At 41.4% G+C, this 19,945-nt stretch overlaps 1 protein-coding gene and 1 long non-coding RNA gene across 2 annotated transcripts in view; both read left to right on the top strand.

Annotated features, from left to right (window-relative positions):
* LOC126912006 (uncharacterized) overlaps nt 1-19,945 on the top strand; it is an 87,831-nt gene that overhangs the window by 57,515 nt on the left and 10,371 nt on the right. The window lies entirely within an intron of this gene.
* LOC118280369 (protein suppressor of forked) overlaps nt 1-19,945 on the top strand; it is a 30,747-nt gene that overhangs the window by 431 nt on the left and 10,371 nt on the right. Inside the window, exons 2-12 of the mRNA XM_035600367.2 lie at nt 359-550; nt 1,017-1,049; nt 7,093-7,190; nt 7,785-7,938; nt 8,672-8,765; nt 9,579-9,718; nt 11,813-12,004; nt 12,794-12,931; nt 13,758-13,900; nt 14,603-14,760; nt 15,223-15,389. Coding sequence (XP_035456260.1) covers nt 359-550; nt 1,017-1,049; nt 7,093-7,190; nt 7,785-7,938; nt 8,672-8,765; nt 9,579-9,718; nt 11,813-12,004; nt 12,794-12,931; nt 13,758-13,900; nt 14,603-14,760; nt 15,223-15,389 — 1,509 coding nt within the window. The remainder of the gene's footprint in view (nt 1-358; nt 551-1,016; nt 1,050-7,092; nt 7,191-7,784; nt 7,939-8,671; nt 8,766-9,578; nt 9,719-11,812; nt 12,005-12,793; nt 12,932-13,757; nt 13,901-14,602; nt 14,761-15,222; nt 15,390-19,945) is intronic.

Consider the following 19,945-nt stretch of genomic DNA (forward strand, 5'->3'; position numbering starts at 1 on the left):
ATTTATTACTGTTAAATATCATTTGTTTTTCATTTTAGACCTTTATTTGTTCAGATCATGACGGATGGCTTCTATCCATTCTTGATTGAAGTTTATCATTGATTTATTTGTTTATTTATTTATTTATTAAAGGTATACCAACAGCTTCTGTATAAAGAGTATTAAACACTAGGGATAACTTAAGACTAAAAGAAATATACACGAATTATTAGAAATAAACTATAAGAATCATGACAATCTTTATTAATTGAGTCATAATTATAGGAATAACCTCTGCCCCCATAAACAAATTAGTATAAAACAAATATAGCTTCAAGATAATTTCACCATTTCATCAAAACCTTTTCCGTGTTTCTAGGACTGGGGTAATGAAAGGCTGAGCCGAGCTCAACGTGCGGTTGAAGCCAACACTTACGATGTGGATTCCTGGTCCCTACTCATCCGTGAGGCCCAAACGAGGCCCATCAATGAAGTACGTCCCATGTACGAGAAGCTGATCAATGCTTTCCCAACTACGGGCCGATACTGGAAGATTTATATTGAACAGGAGGTGGGTTTCAACTTTTATTTCAATTCTCATAATATTAGATTCTTGTGGAGGAGGCAGGATGCGTGAGGGATCGATCCTCCTCGCGCCCCAGACGATGCAAGAGACACTACAGGTGTCTGAGATTGCATAAATGCAGGTCTGCAGTTGGCGAGTAAAGATAACTCGCCGCCTGACCAGAACCAGACCCGTGCTTACGGCATTCAGCCTTCAGACCACAACATACAGGACCCAGTAAGGCTGATGCTGACCTGGACCTGCAGACTGCCTAACAGTTTACTAGGATTACGGCTCCAAAAGCGGTAGTAGAGAGGGGGTGGTGTTTAGTCAGTAAGAGTCTGACAATCCCTCTCGCCGCACTCAGAGAAGTAATTAAAACATCCTTTCACTCTATAAAGACATAGTCCTTAATGGTAATTTAATGACTTGTAAATAGTTTTGTTATTGAAATATCTGTTCTTGATTACAGATGAAAGCGAGGAATTTTGAAAAAGTCGAAAAGGTCAGTATTATTGTTTCTGGATAAATTGGTTTATTATAACTTTCTATTTATAGTATATAAGCTTTTAATTATAAGTTGAACTATATACCTTTATAGACAATAAGCTGTGATATATTTATTAATAAATAAATAATTTAGGAGGACTCAACGCTAAGCTTATTAAGACTGTGATGAGTATACGATTATATTATTTTGAATGTTATTGTGTGTTCATTTAGGTTTAATTTTGCTTGCAAAATAATATAGATATATGTACAATATAGTGGCTGATTTAGTTTCGGGAAATCTCCGGCGCTAATCGCTTACCATCAGGTGACCCGTGTGCTCGTTTGCTCCCTATTCCATAAAAACAAGTAGCAGATGTGTTTGATGAATTCATGGATTCGTCAAAAACGATAGGCGGATTTAACGTCTCTGTTTCGTGGACAGTTTTCATTGTTTTTAAGCAAGATGCAAGCATTTGTTTTTTTTTACGTTTGATGAGTCGACGTTTGGTCGCTATCTCGCCTGATGGTAAGTGATGATGCGGCCTACGATGGAGCACGTCTACCCATAAGCAACTTATTCACTCGGGCTTTGAAGACACCCAGGTTATACCCATCAGGAAACACAGACTCCGGCAAAGAATTCCACTCCCTAGCAGTTCGCACAAGGAAGCTTGAAGCGAAGCGCTTCGTGCGAGTGGGTGGGATATCTACCATGAAGCGGTGGCGCTTCGCCGATTGTCTTGTGGTTCAATGATGGAAAGGATTAGGGGGAATCAAGTTGTGCAATTTGTAGACCGTCTATTGTTTGTGAAGGATGCATGCATTCGTCAAATGACGCTACTTGGACATTGTCCCTAACTTTTCACTAGTTATGTTATGAGTCCAATGTAATAGGGGTGACTCTATTATCATATTCCATGGATAACTCCAAATATGATTTCTGATTTCTTCTTCTTTGATCTTTGATCTTTGATTTCTGGGAAATTTTCGAAAAACACACACCCTACTCAAGAATCGAATTCGGGACTGTTTGTTCGACAGTCACACTGCCGATCACTACAACGAGGGGCTGAAAAATGGACTATTATTATATTGGCACACAATAACGTTCAAAGTAATATAAACCCTAAGACATTGATAGAAGACTGATAATTCAAAATTGTCGCAGTAAGTAGTTTTATGTACTTAAGTAATGATAAGAAAATAAAAGGGAAATGATTGAATATAATGTTTTTTTTCGGCTAGGGATGATGTGTTCAGACGTGCTGGAGGCGAGTTTTTGAGGCAAATTGTATATTTTTTAATATGTGTACAAAATTGTTGAAATTGAAAAATTATGTCCTATCATCAAATCTTTCGTGAAACATACTAAATTAATTATTATGTTATCGGCTTACTCACGTAACTGTTTGACGAGGTACTCGACTAGTTTTAATTTATTACTTTAACATTTGCCAATAAAGCTCACTTTCGACACGTATTTACCCTTTACATGAATTCCTTTATATTTAATATAAAAAAAAAGATTAATTTGGACTTATTATGGGAGGAGAAAGAGTGTAATTGGAAGAAATGTAAGTCTTGTTAATGTGTTACCTAAATGGTACTTAGGGTTCTCGATATTTGGTGATGTAATGATATTATGAAATAAGAAAGCTATACAATGAGTTTACCAAGTAAACTCGTATAATGTAGATTAAAAATCTACATAACATTGATTCTTTAAACTTGAAAAGCCTATATCGATTCAGACATGTTTGAGAACAGTTATTGTAGAACAAGTTCCTGAATTGCAAATAGTTTACATAGATACTTATTTCATATCTTTTATTCTCTAAACAAGTCAATGACCTTTGGGAAAGTTGTTTGTAATCATGAGTACAATCTCGTGTTTAAATATCGTTCACTAATTACCAGTCACCCTATATAGGGTATCAGGCCTTTAGTAGATCATTCGATAAGTACTTTCAAAATGTCTTATGTCCTATACATATTAGTATAAGCGCTGGCAACGTTTTTGAGAGAGCATTTCAAGAAGGCCAGTTTTTAGATATATTATGCCTCTCAGTCTCCCAGACATCATACGGGCTATCTGGCACCTGGTAGTCGTTGCGTTCATCAGTGCGCATCGCATTTGTACAGGTAAAATTTCAATTTTTCAAACCATTTCAAGAAGTTATTTTTTATTATTATTATTTTTATTGAACTTATAGTAACATGAATTTCTTATTGCCAGGCATTTTTCATGTTGTTTAAGGTCTGCCAGGCGCCAATTTTGAATCCAAAAAAAAATATTTTTCAAATCATTTTAGTATGGCTGAAATTTTAGTATGATGTTATTTAAGTAAGAAAAGACCCAAAATTAATTTGCCAAGCAGTTATTCGGTTGTTAACCTTCAGCCAGACCGATCTAAAACTGAAAAATGATGTAGTATCATTTCGCTTGGTCTAGAAATATTTGTCGAACGAATTACAGAGAAAGGGATTAAACAACCGGCCAAGTGCGAGTCGGACTCGCCCATGAAGGGTTCCGTAGCAGCAAGTAGACGACTAAAGAAAAAAGTTATAAAATAACTTGGTTTTACATAGTGTTTTTATGAACGACAAAGTTATATTTGTGGTTTTGGAAAATGTTTTATTTCTTAAAAACTAATAATGGTATCTCGTTCAAACCAATTTTAGTTGAAACATTTTATTGAAATGTATAGCATATATTTTTTTTAATTTCCTCACTCTCTTATTTTAAAAGTTAGAGGGGGGTACACTCATTTTTCCACTTTGGAAGCGTCTAACTTTCAAACGATTGATTTTGACGAAAAATGGCTTTAGGAACCTTAATGTATTTTTTAAAGACCTATCCATAGACACCCATCACGGATATGTTAGCTGAAAATATATTTTTTTAAATCGGTTCCATGTATGGAGTGGCCCCCTTAAATTTTTAAATTTATTATTTTTTATTCAAAATTCGAATAGCGGTTACCGAAACACATCAACCTACAAAGTTTCAACTTTGTAGGCCCAACAGTTTGGGAAATAAATGGCTGTGACATACGGACGGACGGACAGACAGACGGACAGACAGACATGACGAATCTATAAGGGTTCCGTTTTTTGCCATTTGGCTACGAAACCCTAAAAACTATCAAATTAATTCGTAAATTAATACGGTATCAAAATACTAATTTATTTTTGTACAAAATTAAGATATCTCAAGTATAAAAATAAACATAAAATTGAATGGTTACATGAAAATTAAGGTTAATTATTATGTTATCGGCTTACTCACGTAACTGTTTGACGAGGAACTCGACTAAAGTTGAAGATGAGCTTCTAGCATGGCTTGAAACTAGTCGAGTAGAAAGTATTAATCAATTTTTCTTTCTTTGCCAAAAAAATATAATGTTTACCAGTTGCAGATAACAATTTATTAGAAAATGATAATAATGCAAAAGACGATGATGACAATGAAAGCGACAGCAGTGATGAAGATGATTATCAAGATTTCTCCGTTTTGTAATTTAAGTTAAAGTAAATGTAAGTTAAATATAAAGTCAATGTAAGTTAAATATATAAGTCTTTCGTGAGCATTATACTAAATTAATTATTATTTTATCGGCTTACTCACGTAACTGTTTGACGAGGAACTCGACTAGTTTCTAGCCATGCTAGAAGCTCATCTTCAACTTTAGTCGAGTTCCTCGTCAAACAGTTACGTGAGTAAGCCGATAACATAATAATTAACCTTAATTTTCATGTAACCATTCAATTTTATGTTTATTTTTATACTTGAGATATCTTAATTTTGTACAAAAATAAATTAGTATTTTGATACCGTATTAATTTACGAATTAATTTGATAGTTTTTAGGGTTTCGTAGCCAAATGGCAAAAAACGGAACCCTTATAGATTCGTCATGTCTGTCTGTCCGTCTGTCTGTCTGTCCGTCTGTCTGTCCGTCCGTCCGTATGTCACAGCCATTTATTTCCCAAACTGTTGGGCCTACAAAGTTGAAACTTTGTAGGTTGATGTGTTTCGGTAACCGCTATTCGAATTTTGAATAAAAATTAATAAATTTAAAAATTTAAGGGGGCCACTCCATACATGGAACCGATTTAAAAAAAATTATTTTCAGCTAACATATCCGTGATGGGTATCTATGGATAGGTCTTTAAAAAATACATTAAGGTTCCTAAAGCCATTTTTCGTCAAAATCAATCGTTTGAAAGTTAGACGCTTCCAAAGTGGAAAAATGAGTGTACCCCCCTCTAACTTTTAAAATAAGAGAGTGAGGAAATTAAAAAATATATATACTATACATTTCAATAAAATGTTTCAACTAAAATTGGTTTGAACGAGATACCATTATTAGTTTTTAAGAAATAAAACATTTTCCAAAACCACAAATATAACTTTGTCGTTCATAAAAACACTATGTAAAACCAAGTTATTTTATAACTTTTTCTTTAGTCGTCTACTTGCTGCTACGGAACCCTTCATGGGCGAGTCCGACTCGCACTTGGCCGGTTGTTTAATCCCTTTCTCTGTAATTCGTTCGACAAATATTTCTAGACCAAGCGAAATGATACTACATCATTTTTCAGTTTTAGATCGGTCTGGCTGAAGGTTAACAACCGAATAACTGCTTGGCAAATTAATTTTGGGTCTTTTCTTACTTAAATAACATCATACTAAAATTTCAGCCATACTAAAATGATTTGAAAAATATTTTTTTTTTATTCAAAATTGGCGCCTGGCAGACCTTAAACAACATGAAAAATGCCTGGCAATAAGAAATTCATGTTACTATAAGTTCAATAAAAATAATAATAATAAAAAATAACTTCTTGAAATGGTTTGAAAAATTGAAATTTTACCTGTACAAATGCGATGCGCACTGATGAACGCAACGACTACCAGGTGCCAGATAGCCCGTATGATGTCTGGGAGACTGAGAGGCATAATATATCTAAAAACTGGCCTTCTTGAAATGCTTGTTTTTTCGACGTTGCTAGCTCTCGTACCATATATTAGGTTACCTATATAACACATAGCCCCATCTTCCTCTTGTCCAATATTTTCCTTTGCAAATATGTGTCGACATGCAATCTTATTCATGTCCGAATCAGGTAAGTCATTGATGAATTCATGGAAGCGTAAGTATTACATAGTATTTTTATTAATAAAAAAATAAATGAAATGAACTGCTGGATTCAGGGTCCAAACTATATTTATGGCATATGCAGTAATATTGTGTACACACATTTGTAAATAAATGGATATCATGACACAGGTGTTAGTTACGGCTAAAGTTAAAAGCAGAGCCGTATTCTCCTTAAGGTAAACTAGGCAAATGCCTAGGGCGCCAGGTTACAGAAAATAACGGAGGCGCCCAAAAAAAATTAGGTGCGCCTATTGTGCTTGTTTAGGACGCTCTCTTGGTTTAATCCGTCTCTAATAAAAAGTAATAGCCTATATCTCTCTCTAGCGTATCTCCTCACATATAAATCATCCATGATACCGACACATCCATATCTGCAACCTGTACAAGTTGTAAGGGTACCCTTAGTACGAGTTTCATTCAGCGCTCTGATTGGCCGGCGCGAATGAACCAACCAATCAGAGCACCGAACGCGCTCTCGTTTCGTTTTCTTTGTATGCAAAGCAAACTCGTACTAAGGGTACTGGACGCTTATTCTTGAAGCTAATCTCAATCTCAATGCAATTTCAATCCAATAATTATTAAATGTCAATACTATACATCCCCAATCATAGGTGTTAAAATAGCATTCAGAGTGCGGAATATAAAGCCAAACTCGATATGTACAGTCGGAAATTGGCTTGCGTCGGTGTTGATCACCAATAGACTATCGCGCGTATTCTAGCGAATGCGCGCGTTTTCGCTGGAATTCGCTTTCGTTGTAAAGAATTCGACGCTTCGATGCGCTTCGACTCTGCGCTAGTATAAATGGACCCTTAGTTAGGTTTAGGAGGGACCCTAAATCCAGCAGTACTAGAGTAGCATTTGAAAATAACCGTTGTTTTTGGCCAATCAGCTGTTCCAGCGATGTCTCATGAAGATCCTGAACATAGAATTGTGGAGGCTGTACCTCAACTACGTCAAGGAGACCAAGTGCATGCTGCCTACTTATAAGTACGTATATCTACTCATCATACAAATATTATGAAAAGCTTGGGATCGAATCCAATCGTCTTTATGGATCGATATTCAGAAAATAAGTCTCCGAAGATTTTAATAGCAACACTTATTATTTTAGTAAAAGAAGGCGGTGTGATTTTACTGGGCAAGTCCTTTTTGCCATGTATTCTTTAATGCTCAATGCAATTCACAATATTAGATACTTGCACACCTAACGAGAATCTCAAGTGCCCGCATTTAAGTGTCGAAATTAACAACCGATCTGAATACAAAACCTTTAATCGTTTTAGGCTTTTTTTAACATAGATTCAAAACGATTAAATAACTAATCACTAATTTCAGTATTAGTTACATATCTGTAGTTTTCTTTTGAGTTATGTCCATTTTCGGGTCATATACCTACCAAGTGCGCTTAAGCCTGAGCCGTACTGTCCCTAAGGCAAACTAGGCAAGTCCTTAGGGCGCCAGGTTAAAGAGAGACGTCGCGAGACTGCCCATATACTGACGACGACAAAAAATTAGGAGCATATTTGAGATGACTGTTCAGGGCGCTATCTAGATTTGACATTAATCGAAATATTTCTCCAGGGAAAAAATGGCACAAGCATACGATTTTGCGCTGGATAAGATCGGTCTGGATATCCACGCTTACCCAATCTGGAACGATTACATCACGTTTCTGAAGAGTGTGGAGGCTGTGGGATCTTACGCTGAGAACCAGAAGATATCTGCTGTGAGGAAGGTAAGATACTGGTCTTTAAATTTTGAAAAAATGGTCCACATTGTTTTAAACCATTGCCTCACCTTAATACTTTCTCCTGTGTCGTGGGTGCATTTACAAACATATAATTTCACATACACTTCACACTCAGACCCGGGACAGCAAATTGTGGATTAAATAATTAAAGAGTAAATAAATAAATAATCTTTATTGTACACCTGTCGCAATTCCAAACATACAATTGGGTACTATCCTCGGTCAAAAATAAATTATTACAACTTTTCAATACAATAAAATATTAAAAAATAATCACACTCTCATTCATAAATTTGATGAACTATTTAATTTTCGATTTTTTCTAGCTAAATTTCTAGAAATAAGTCTGCTATTTGACGTCAAAAACTTATGACGTCATAATGCACTATTTCATACAAAGTTCATAGAAAATATCGTTTTTGACGTTTCGAAAAAAGTATTGAATTTGACTAGTAGGAAAGTAGCCTATTTTACGGTACATGTAAAGTTAAAGGATGGTAAGGTACAAAGGCGGCCTTATCGCTGACAGCGATCTCTCTCAGGCAACCTTTGAACAGAAATAGAATTGGTGACTGATAGTAGAGGTGGGGGCTGGCTGGTGAGTAAAAGAGTATTGCTTCATGCGGAAATCGATTCCGCTACACTTTGATGTGATGGCGGTTGGTCCAATCGCTGAACACACGCATCCACCTTCTCTAATATTTACCTTGTTTAACAGGTGTACCAGAGAGCCGTGACCACCCCTATAATAGGCATTGAGACACTATGGAAGGATTACATCGCGTTTGAACAAAGCATCAACACTATTATTGGTAAGATCACACCTTTCAATCCGTTTGTTATAGTTCGCCCATCTCTTAATGAAATAAATCGATTCTTTTTTTATTACTTGTCCGTTTTTGCTTGCACGTCCGTGAGTCACTTGGGGCCAGTAGAATACCAGCGCAAGGCCCTGTCTTGCACATACTGAACTGGTCCCATTTCACCGCAGACGAGATACATGCATTGTAAAATTTTTGCTGTACCTACATGTCATTGTTTTCTTTTTGTATTTTTTTTTTGCGTGTGGAATAAATGTGTTTTTCTTTCTTAATATTCGATGTATCGATAGTAGGGAAGCCATCAAATATATTATCTAAAACATAGCTTGGCTGAGTCCGTTTCCAGCAGTTCTAAGCTATGTGTACCAATGAATATGATTGATGGAAGCCAAACGCATTCACAGTAACGTAGCATAGCACATCTCTGATGGCAAAGCACCCTAAATAGCTTTCCAAATCTCAAACAGTTTTCTAAAATCAATACGTAAGGCTTCCAAAAGCAGTCACTGTATTCACAATTGAATAAAAGACATAACGTCTACCCGATAAAGTTCACTTTTAAATAACGACCTTATAAGTACCTTGACTGCACGGTTGGCGCGGTGGCTGGGCAACTGACTGCCGTGCAACGTGTAGCGGGTTCGATTCCCGCACGGAGCAATTCTTTGTGTGATCCACAAATTGTTGTTTCGGGTCTGGGTGTCATGTGCATGTGAAATTGTATGTCTGTAAACGCACCCACGACACAGGAGAAAATCCTAACGTGGGGCAAAGTTTAAAAAAAAAAAATCTTACTTTACCCAGCTGAAAGAATGGCGATGGAGCGTTCCCGGGAGTACATGAACGCGAGGCGAGTGGCCAAGGAGTTGGAGACAGTCACTAGAGGTCTGAACAGAAACATGCCGGCCACACCGCCCACTGCTGATAGGGAGGAGATGAAACAGGTAAATCACTACATAGTATAAAACAAAGTCGCTTTTTCTGTCATGTTGTATGTCCCTATGAACGCTTAAATCTTTAAAACTACGCAACGAATTTTGATGCGGTTTTTTTTAATAGATAGAGTAACTCATGAGGAAGGTTTTTATGTATAATACAATATTTAGGTATAATATATCACCATTGCACCCATGCGAAGCTGGGGCGGGTCGCTAGTCTATAATATAAAAATAAATCGGGTGATCCTTCCTGACGCTATAACTCTAGAACGCACGAACGATTTCCACGATTTTGCATTCGTTGCAAAGATCTCGGGCTCCGTGAGGTTTATTGCAAAGAAAATTCAGGGAAAACAGAGAAAATCAGTGGTGGCGAAACGGAGTTCGCCATTATCGTATGTTTGCACAAGTTAGCGCATTGAGTGGAAATGTTAGCGCAGTATTCATTAAAAGAATTGTTATAAACATGAAGTAAACAAATAAAGGGTCCAAATAAAGTCCGAATAGAGTCATCATCATCAACCAGGGGCCTTAGTCTGCTATTAAAATTGGGTACTTTCCTAGGTCAAAAATAAATTATTTTGATATTTCAATATAATAAAATATCCCAAAATAATCGTATTTTCATTCATTCATTTGACGATATACTTATTTATTTAATTTTTCTTGCTATTTTTTGCGTAATAAGTATGCTATTTGACGCAAATAAATTATGACGTCATAACTTGCAATGTCATACAAAATTCATAGAAAAGTAACGTTTTTGACATTTCGATAAAAGTATTGAATTTGACTAGTAGTATAATACCCTATTGTGTCAGAATGGTCGATCACTGAGCGCTGCAAGAGGGATGGAGCTATACAACCCACATAGCTCCGTCCCTCTTGCGCTGATCAGTGATCGACCATTCTGAAACAATTAAGGCCCCTGTTCTAGTCCACTGCTGGACATAGGCTTCTTCAATGGCACGCCACTGAGCACGATCTTCAGCTCTATGCATCCAACCACTACCAGCCACCTTGGGGATAACGTCAGATCGTGACTCCACCTAGCTGGAGGGCGCCCTACACTATGCTTACCTTGCGAATAGACTAATCAGCTTTAAACTAAAAATTACTTAAGTAAATGTAAAAAAAGTCTTTATAGCTACGCCAAATCCAAGTACTTATTAGCCAAAAAAAGTCTGTAAAACATGATGATTACTCATTGACTTATTTATAGATAAAACTATGCTTAAGTTATAATAGGGATGATGACTGGGAATGAAAATTAAAAATCTATATAGTCCGTCAGTTAGGTTATGGAAAAATATTAGACATGTATTTTTTTATTTTGTCATATACGATAACAATCTATACTTCTATACTATACGAATATTATAAAGCTGAAGAGTTTGTTTGTTTGTTTGAACGCGCTAATCTTCGGAACTACTGGTCCGATTTGAATAATTCTTTTTGTGTTGAATAGTGCATTTATAGAGGAAGGCTATAGGCTATAAAACATCACGCTATGACCACTAAGAGCTAAGCAGAGCGGGTGAAACCGCGCGGAAGTAGCTAGTATATATATATATATATATAATTATATAATTTATATAATATACTAGCAAACCTGGCGAACTCCGTTTCGCCACCGATGGTTTCCCCGTTTTCTTGCTTTTCTCTTGAAGTTTTCCCGAATTTTTTTGCTATAAACCTCACGGAGCCCGAGACCTTTCCAACGAATGCAAAACCGTGGAAATCGGTTCGTGCGTTCTGGAGTTATAGCGTCAGGAAGGAAAACCCGACTTATTTTTATATAATATATAATAATATATAATATAATTAATATAATAGATTATAAAGCTGAAGAGTTTGTTTGTTTGAACGTGCTAATCTCCGAAACTACTGGTCCGATTTGAATAATTCTTTTTGTGTTGGGTAGTGCATTTATCGAGGAAGGCTATAGGCTATAAAACATCACGCTATGACTGATAGAAGCCAAGCAGAGCGGGTGAAACCGCGCGGAAGTAGCTAGTACTTAGATAAAACGAATTAAATATGTAAAGATCAGCTTTATAATATTAGTATAGATATCAGCATTGACTCCCTATATAACAGGTGGAACTATGGAAAAAGTACATAACATGGGAGCGATCGAACCCGCTCCGCTCGGAGGACACGGCGCTGGTGGCTCGGCGGGTGATGTTCGCCATCGAGCAGTGCCTGCTGTGCCTGGCGCACCACCCCGACGTCTGGCACCAGGCCGCGCAGTTCCTCGACCACTCCGCCAAGCTGCTGCAGGAGAAAGGGGTAAGTGGATCAACTTTGATTTTATTTAATAGACAGACATGACAGGTTTTTTAAAGACAGATTCTTTAGGCCATCTGAGCTATATTTTTTTAGCTTGTACAGCGTGTTCTATCGCTTTGACTGTATATTAGTTTTACATTGTTCTCACATAGTTGAAGCAATCGAAACAATGTAACCAAAAATTGTATTGTAAATCTGATTGAAAAAGAGTAACCTATGGAGTTTCTTGCTCGTTCTTCTCCATAGGAAACTACACTTTGGAACGAGCAAATAGCTTCACTAGAGGACTGACCGACAGACAGACGTTATTAATATTATATTTGCTTTGACGTTCAAAAGTGCCTTCCTGGTCTATTTGAAATAAATAATTTTGACTTTGACTTTGTAATTTTAATCTCCGATGGAACAGAGATGTATTCATAAGATTGACACCTAATCTCACAAGAGCCTGTAGAGAAATGCCTTTTAGCGTTTGTCTCTTGTTTTTTTTTTATGGTATAATCCGGTAGACAAGCAGGCGGATCACCTGATGGTAAGCAATGGCCGCCTTCAAGTGCTTTGCCGGCCTTTTGGGGTTTAGGAATTTCAGGATTGTTGGGGGATCGGGTAATTGGGCGTCCGGTAACCTCACTCACACAATGCGAGCGTTGTTTCACGTCGGTTTTCTGTAAGGCCGTGGTATCACTGCGGTCGAGCCGGTTCTTTCGGCCGAAACATGGCTCTCTTACACTTAAATTATATTGAACTTATATAATTCCCTAACATTAACACCACAATTGCACCACACAGGACTCGAACGCGGCGCGTCTGTTCTCAGACGAAGCAGCAGCTGTGTACGAGAGGGCCACCAGTGGACCTCTGAAACAGTCCACGCTATTGCACTTTGCCCACGCCGACTATGAGGAGAGTAGACTGCATTATAATAAGGTAAGGGTTTTTTTTTTATTGTTAAATGGGTCGACGTTTGGCCGCTATCTCGCCTGATGGTAAGTGATGATGCGGCCTACGATGGAGCACGTCTGCCCATAAGCAACCTATTCACTCGGGCTTTGAAGACACCCAGGTTATACCCATCAGGAAACACAGACTCCGGCAAGGAGTTCCACTCACACACAGGGTTTTGTAAAACAACTGGAATTGTGCCCAGGATATGGCAATAGGCTCACCCCTTAATACAGGGGACTTATTACTACACACAAATGGTGATAAGTGTGTGTACATTGTATAGCGGTATTACGTGCCGTAATGTGCACCTCTGCCTACCCCTTCGGGGATACAAATACTTTTTCATAGTGTAAACTAGTTTCTACCCGCTGCTTTGTTTTCGCTATCTGGGGCTGCGGACAACATAACAGGTTACCGGGGCTCCAGCTCAAAGCAGGAGTAGGAACGAGGTGGTGTTAGTCAGTAAGAGCCTGACACTCCCTCTCGCCTCACCCAAGGCGGGAGAAGACATTGGATAATTTTCCCCCCTTAAAAGAAAAAGCTTTGCTCGAGTTCTTTTAAACGTGTTTACAAACATACGTACGCCATACTTAAACAACAATATTTTGTGGATCATACAAAAAAAAAATGTTCCGTACGAGAATCGAACCTACGACACGTTACTCGGCAACCAATCATCCGTCTACTGCGCGAAAAATTCGCTTATGGTAACATCGAAGAAGCCCGACTACTTTCGACCCAAACCGGGACTCATAAATCCTCCCTCGAAACTATACAGACGACTATATCATTATAATTTCACACCCAGGTACATCAAGTATACACGCGTTACTTGGACATGGAGGACATTGACCCCACCCTGGCGTTCGTGCAATATATGAAGTTCGCCAGGCGAGCTGAAGGCATCAAGTCTGCCAGGACTGTCTTCAAACGGGCTCGGGAGGATTCTAGGTATGTGCTAAAACATTTTTTTTTAAGTAAGGATATGCATGGTACCATTATTATTTTTTTAAACTTACTGTGAATTCATCCGCTGCTCGGCTCGTATTGATCGTAGCGTGATGTTCAATAGCCTTCCTCGACAAATGGACTAATAAACAAAAAAAAAGAAATAGGGTAGATGACTAATTTTTATTTTCTTACGGAAACAAATACTTTCGGAGATATATTGATTTGAAATATCGCGTGACGTCACTTCTAGGTACGTTTTATACACAGAAATGACGTATTTGCTTCCACTCCCAAACTTTAATTCGTTTTATCTAAGTATTGTTATCTTATATGACAAAATAAAAAATACGTGTCTAATATTTCTTTATCATCCCTAGTATTGAAATCGAACGAGTGGTTTCTAAATTAATTCCTTCAAACAATAAACTCGCTCTATATATTTAAGTTTAGAGATCGAGAGCCATTTACTGCATGGTTGGTGCGGTGGCTGGGCAACTGGCTGCCGCGCAACGGGTAGCGGGTTCGATTCCCGCACGGAGCAACTCTTTGTGTGATCCACAAATTGTTGTTTCGGGTCTGGTTGTCATGTGTATGTGAACATGTATGTTTGTAAACGTACCCACGACATAGGAGAAAATCCTAGTGTGGGGCTATGTTTTTATAAAACAAAAAAAAAAATTATATATTCCGCCCTCCCACCAGATCCCGCTACCACGTGTTCGTAGCCGCAGCGCTGATGGAGTACTACTGCTCGAAAGACAAGAACATCGCGTTCCGCATCTTCGAGCTGGGTCTGAAGAAGTTCTCCCACATTCCTGAATACGTGCTCTGCTATATCGACTACCTGTCTCATTTGAACGGTGAGTGTTTTGGCTGGGGGGTGACTATTTTCGATGGTGGCGCCGTCTGGTGAGAGTGAAGTTATGAATCATACGGGATTTTTTTTATAACGAGATCAATACGAGAGCGTGTTCGGCGCTTTGATTGTTTGGTTCATTCGCGTCGACCAATCACGATGCCGAACGCGCTCTCGTTTCGATTACTTCAAACGTAAATCAAACTCGTACTAAGGGTTCTCATTGGTTGGTTACCAGCCCGTATGATTCAGCTGGCTTACCTAGCGGGTTTACCGGGGCTCCGGCTCGAAAAGCAGGAGTAGGAACAGGGTGGTTTTTAGTCAGTAAGAGTCTGACACTCCCTCTCGTCACACCCAAGGCGGGAGAAGTTGTTAGATAATCCCCCCCCCCCCTAAAAAAAGGATGCCCCCCCCATCAAGTATAAATTTAAATAAATAAAAGTTAACACTGTAACCTTATTTACAGAGGACAACAACACCCGCGTCCTCTTCGAGCGAGTGCTATCCTCAGGGAGCCTCAAGCCGGAGAGCCAGGTGGACATATGGAACAGGTTCCTGGAGTTCGAGTCCAACATTGGAGACCTCGTCAGTATCGTCAAGGTCGAGAAGAGGAGACAGGCAGTGCTGGAAAAGGTAGGGAAAGCAAAATCTGTAGTATTCTAGTGGAGTTTTCCACCAGAGATGTGTTATGTAGTTATATTTGCTATGAAGATGTAATAGCTAAGCTGTGAAACTATGTGACCGTTTCCACTGATACTGAGGTATGTAGCTGTGCGAGGAAGATGCGCAGCTCGAGTATGCGATGTATCGATAGTAGGGAAGCCATTCATAGCACGCATCTTTCCATGTGAGAAACATAGCTTAGCTCTTTGTGTGATATAAGTCGGCAAACAAACAGACGAATCACCTGATAGTAAGCAATCAGCGCCGCATATAGATAATACGACGCCACGCATCGTCACATCGTGTGACCTCAATCATTAATATCAGAATTATGTATTTATAGTATTTTATGTTTTAGTATAGTATTATTGTATTGATATGGGCCTTTGTTGCCTGATATAAATTAATAAATAAATAAAAATAAATAGACACCCGCAACACTAGAAGACATACAAGTATGATACTGGATTTAAGGGGGTTAGGGATTTGTGATTTCGGGGTAAGGGGATTGGATTAAGAAGGGTTCAAAATTAATAATAGTGGAGTGCCTGGAGCATTCAAAACCGTAAAACCTCGGATTAGAGTTACAGTGAATGAATTAATATGATCGATGTGGGATATTGTTTTTTAAACTATAAATTGCAATGTTTACCCAAAAATTTTTTGTGCACTCCATTTTTTTATTGTTTAAACAAATTATTATAAAAAATTAATGTTTGACCATATATTTTCACTTTAAACAGTAATTTTTTTTATTTATATGTTAAATATTACCTGAGTAGACATATAGGAACATTTTTCAAAGATACCTGTGTATAAAAATAGCAGTATCTCGAACAGGTAGAAAAACGTGGAGGGGAGAGCGGAGCGACAGCTGCTATGTACAATGGAACTTCTTGGCCAGTTTAATTATAAATGAAACGCACTCTATTGTGTACATTGAAAAAAATACGGTAATTAATTATGAGTAATGAAAAGAAAAAAAAAATTATTTGTACAAAATCTGTTTATTTAAATATATTATATTGTTGTCTACATCAAATTTTTTCTTCTACTTCATCTATCTGTATAATAGGTAAAGTATTGGAACAACTATTTCCGCTGCACTGTAAACATGATACACTGCGGTATAAACTACACTCGCGAGCAACCAAATCGACTCAACCTACATGTGCGCATTCGAAGATGTTTTCTTAAAAATATACTGAATTGTTTTTAAAAACCGATATACCATTAGAAAGCTTACAACTTCAGCTTTATATTGGTACCATTATTATAAAAATTGTATCAGTACTTTTTAAAATATTTAACTTAATTCAGCGGATTAGAGTATTTGCTCACTACGACTCCAACAAGTTATAACACAAACTACCCCTATAAAACCTCCACATTAAGGTTAACTTTATCTGGGGTGCGGCGCCAGAAGACCTCCCCGTGGTGCACCCTGGGTACGGGTGATAGTCTCCCTAACGGGAGTGATAGGGTTGGAGTGGCTATTGCCCGTAGCAAACTTCTGGACGGGGCGGGCGAACCCAGGATGGGTTCTGGAGGCGGCGGGCTTTGTGTTGGCACGAGGCCTGTGCTTCCGTGGGGTCGTTTTTCCGCCCGTTTCTCTGAGTTTAGCAGAGAACGTGGCGGAGAAACAAGGGCGGTGCTCGTTGTGCACTCACCCTGCCAACGAGTAGCATCGGGACACAAGTAGTGCCCCGACTGCAGCCGTCGAAGTCGTAATCCGGGAAGAGTTCATGGTTGCATGACTTGAAACGGGACGACGGTCTTGGCTTGGTCGCCTGGACCGCGAGGAAGATAACCTCTATAAAAAATTCCTCCAATACCAAGTTCTGGTGCGCGGCGAGGGTATGCATGGCTGAGGAGTATGTCAGTCGCGAGCGCACCCCCAGCTAGAGGACCGGTGGACCCTCTAGTTGAGTACTAAATGTACACTTACCCAGGTACAGGGGGCACTGTCTGGGCGGACCGTTTATTTCCCCCATACTCGTGGGACTTATATGGAGAAGCTAAAAAATAAAACCTTTTAAAACCACCATCGAATGAGGAGGAGAGGGCAAGTGAGCTCAGCTCGCTTGCTGTTGCTGGAGAGAGCCGGAGTGGCTCTGTTTCCCTTGGGCCCGTACGGGCCCCAAGTCGGAGGGTGTCGGGCTCTGAGTCCGATACCTCATCCGCATCTGGCGCTTGCTCACTGCGCAGCGTGAGCTCGCAGCGCCCGAAAAGGGGGACGTTTAAACGTCCCAGGTTGGAGGAGGGTCGAGGGCCGTCCTCCAACGAGCAGGAGGCCCCAGCCTCTAAGATCCCTACGGCTTCGCGGGGAAGGGGTAAAAGAAAGGGCAGTGAAAGGCTGGTACCCACTACTCAGGCCGAACCAACGGAAGCCGACTCCTCTGAAATGGAGGTGTCTGGTGGCGAGGGCTCAGTAGGCCAGAATGTTGATGTCACTGGCGAGGTTAGCCTTCGCAAGGCGGTTATGGAGGCACTCCGTATGGTGGCTGGACAGAAGTCCCAGAACGCCCGAAACGGAGTGCTGAGACACGCGAAGGCTACTATCATGAAGGCCGCTCGGCAAAACGGGGCGCCTTTAGCAGCAGGGCGGCAGATGACCGCTTTACAAAAAGAGCTGGGGGAGATGCGGCGGGAGATGGCCCGGTTGACAGCCTCCAATGCGGCTATGGAGGCCGAGCTTCGGTCGGCTAAGGCCGAGCTCGCCGCTGCTCGCGGAGGTCGAGGCCAGCCTTCACAGTCAACGGAGGCTGACATGATCGGCCTAGTGCGGCGGGAAATGGCTGCGTTCCAGCAACGGTTTGACGTGCTGGAGGGCAGGATCCTCCGCCCCCCACTAGCAGCGAGTCAAACAGCGCCAAAAACCTTTGCAGCTGCAGCGGCGACCAATTCTGGTCAGTCAAGCCGCTCTGCTCAAGGGCAACCGCCGACGAGAGAGCTGGTAGCCTCGCCAGCCCAGGCTCCGGCTGCACCGGCTGCCAAGGCGCCGAAAGGTCGTAGGCGCAGGGGCATAGTGAGTCAGCCAGCTGTTGCCCCAACCGGAGTAGAGCCTACCCCGGTCTCGGATTCTCTTGTTGATGGCGGCGAATGGCAGGTGGTTGGAGAGGCTAAGAAGGCCGCCAAAGAGGGGCGAAAGCGCCGGAAAAAGGAACAGCGGCAGCGGCGGCAGCAGCGGCGCAAGGAGAAGCGCGCTGCGGCAATGCTTGTCGCTCCTAAAACCGCGGCGGTAGTAATAACTCTACAGCCCGACGCGGTTAAAAGGGGCGTCACGTACGGCGACGTCCTCGCCAAACTGAAGGCGGCGGTAAATCCTGCGGAGTACGGGGCCCCAGACGGGTTTTCTATGAAAGTCACGGCGACTGGAGCCCGCCTACTGGAGGTCCCCGGCGCGGCCAGCGGTCCATCCGCTGACGCTCTTGCCGAAAGGCTCAGGGCGTGTCTCGGGACGGACGAGGCTCGCGTGTCCAGGCCCACCAAGTGCCTAGACTTACGCATATTGGGCCTGGACGACTCCGTAACGGCGGAGGAGATAGTGGCTGCTGTAGCCAGGATGGGAGGGTGCCCTGCAGACCAGGTGAAGGCAGGCACCATCCGTGCAGACAATTCGGGGCTACGAACGGTTGTCGTGAGCTGCCCCGTCTTAGCAGCCAAGAAAATAAAGGAGGGTCGAAGGCTCCTGGTGGGCTGGGTCTCGGCGCAGGTCAAACTGCTCGAGCCTCGGCCTATGAGGTGTTACCGCTGCCACGTGGGTCACCACGTGAGCGTTAAGTGCACCTCAGAGGTGGACCGCAGTGACTGCTGCTTCCGCTGCGGTCAGCCCGGTCACAGGGCCGGCTCGTGCTCCGCCCCGCTACACTGTCAAGCATGCGCGACAGTTGGTAAGCCGGCCAATCACCGGGCCGGGAGCAGAATCTGCTCCCCTCCTGCCAAAACCAGGGGCAAGGCTAGGCCCTCCGCCACCCCCGTCGTTCCCGCCGCCGCCACTGCAGTAGCAACCGCTTCCCCTACTGCTGCTGTCGCCGCGGCCGCTGCCGGCTGTAATGCCGCCGAGGAGGTCGTGATGGATTGTCAATAGTGACTCCATTACGCCTCCTCCAGGCGAACATCAACCACTGCGCTGCCGCTCAGGACCTACTACTCCAGAGCATGGCGCAGTGGTCGATTAATATCGCCGTGGTCTCCGAGCCCTATTTCGTCCCGCCCAGGGATCACTGGGTGGCGGACTTGGACGGCTCGGTGACCATCATCTCGTCGGCCGCCGCCGGTACCCCGACTCTTGAGGGTGCTCTAAGAGGCCGGGGTTGTGTCGCAGCACGGTTCGGAGAGATCGCTGTGGTGGGCGTGTATTTCTCTCCGAACCGAACTCTCGCCGAGTTCCACAACTCCCTGAGGGAGTTGGTTGACGTCGTCGTCGGGTTCCGTTCCCTCCCCGTGCTCGTCCTCGGGGACTTCAATGCCAAGAATCTGGCTTGGGGTTCCCGGATCACTGACACGCGGGGTAGGATGGTGGA

The sequence above is a fragment of the Spodoptera frugiperda genome, chromosome 21, assembly GCF_023101765.2.
Source record: "Spodoptera frugiperda isolate SF20-4 chromosome 21, AGI-APGP_CSIRO_Sfru_2.0, whole genome shotgun sequence".
Lineage (NCBI taxonomy): Eukaryota > Metazoa > Arthropoda > Insecta > Lepidoptera > Noctuidae > Spodoptera > Spodoptera frugiperda.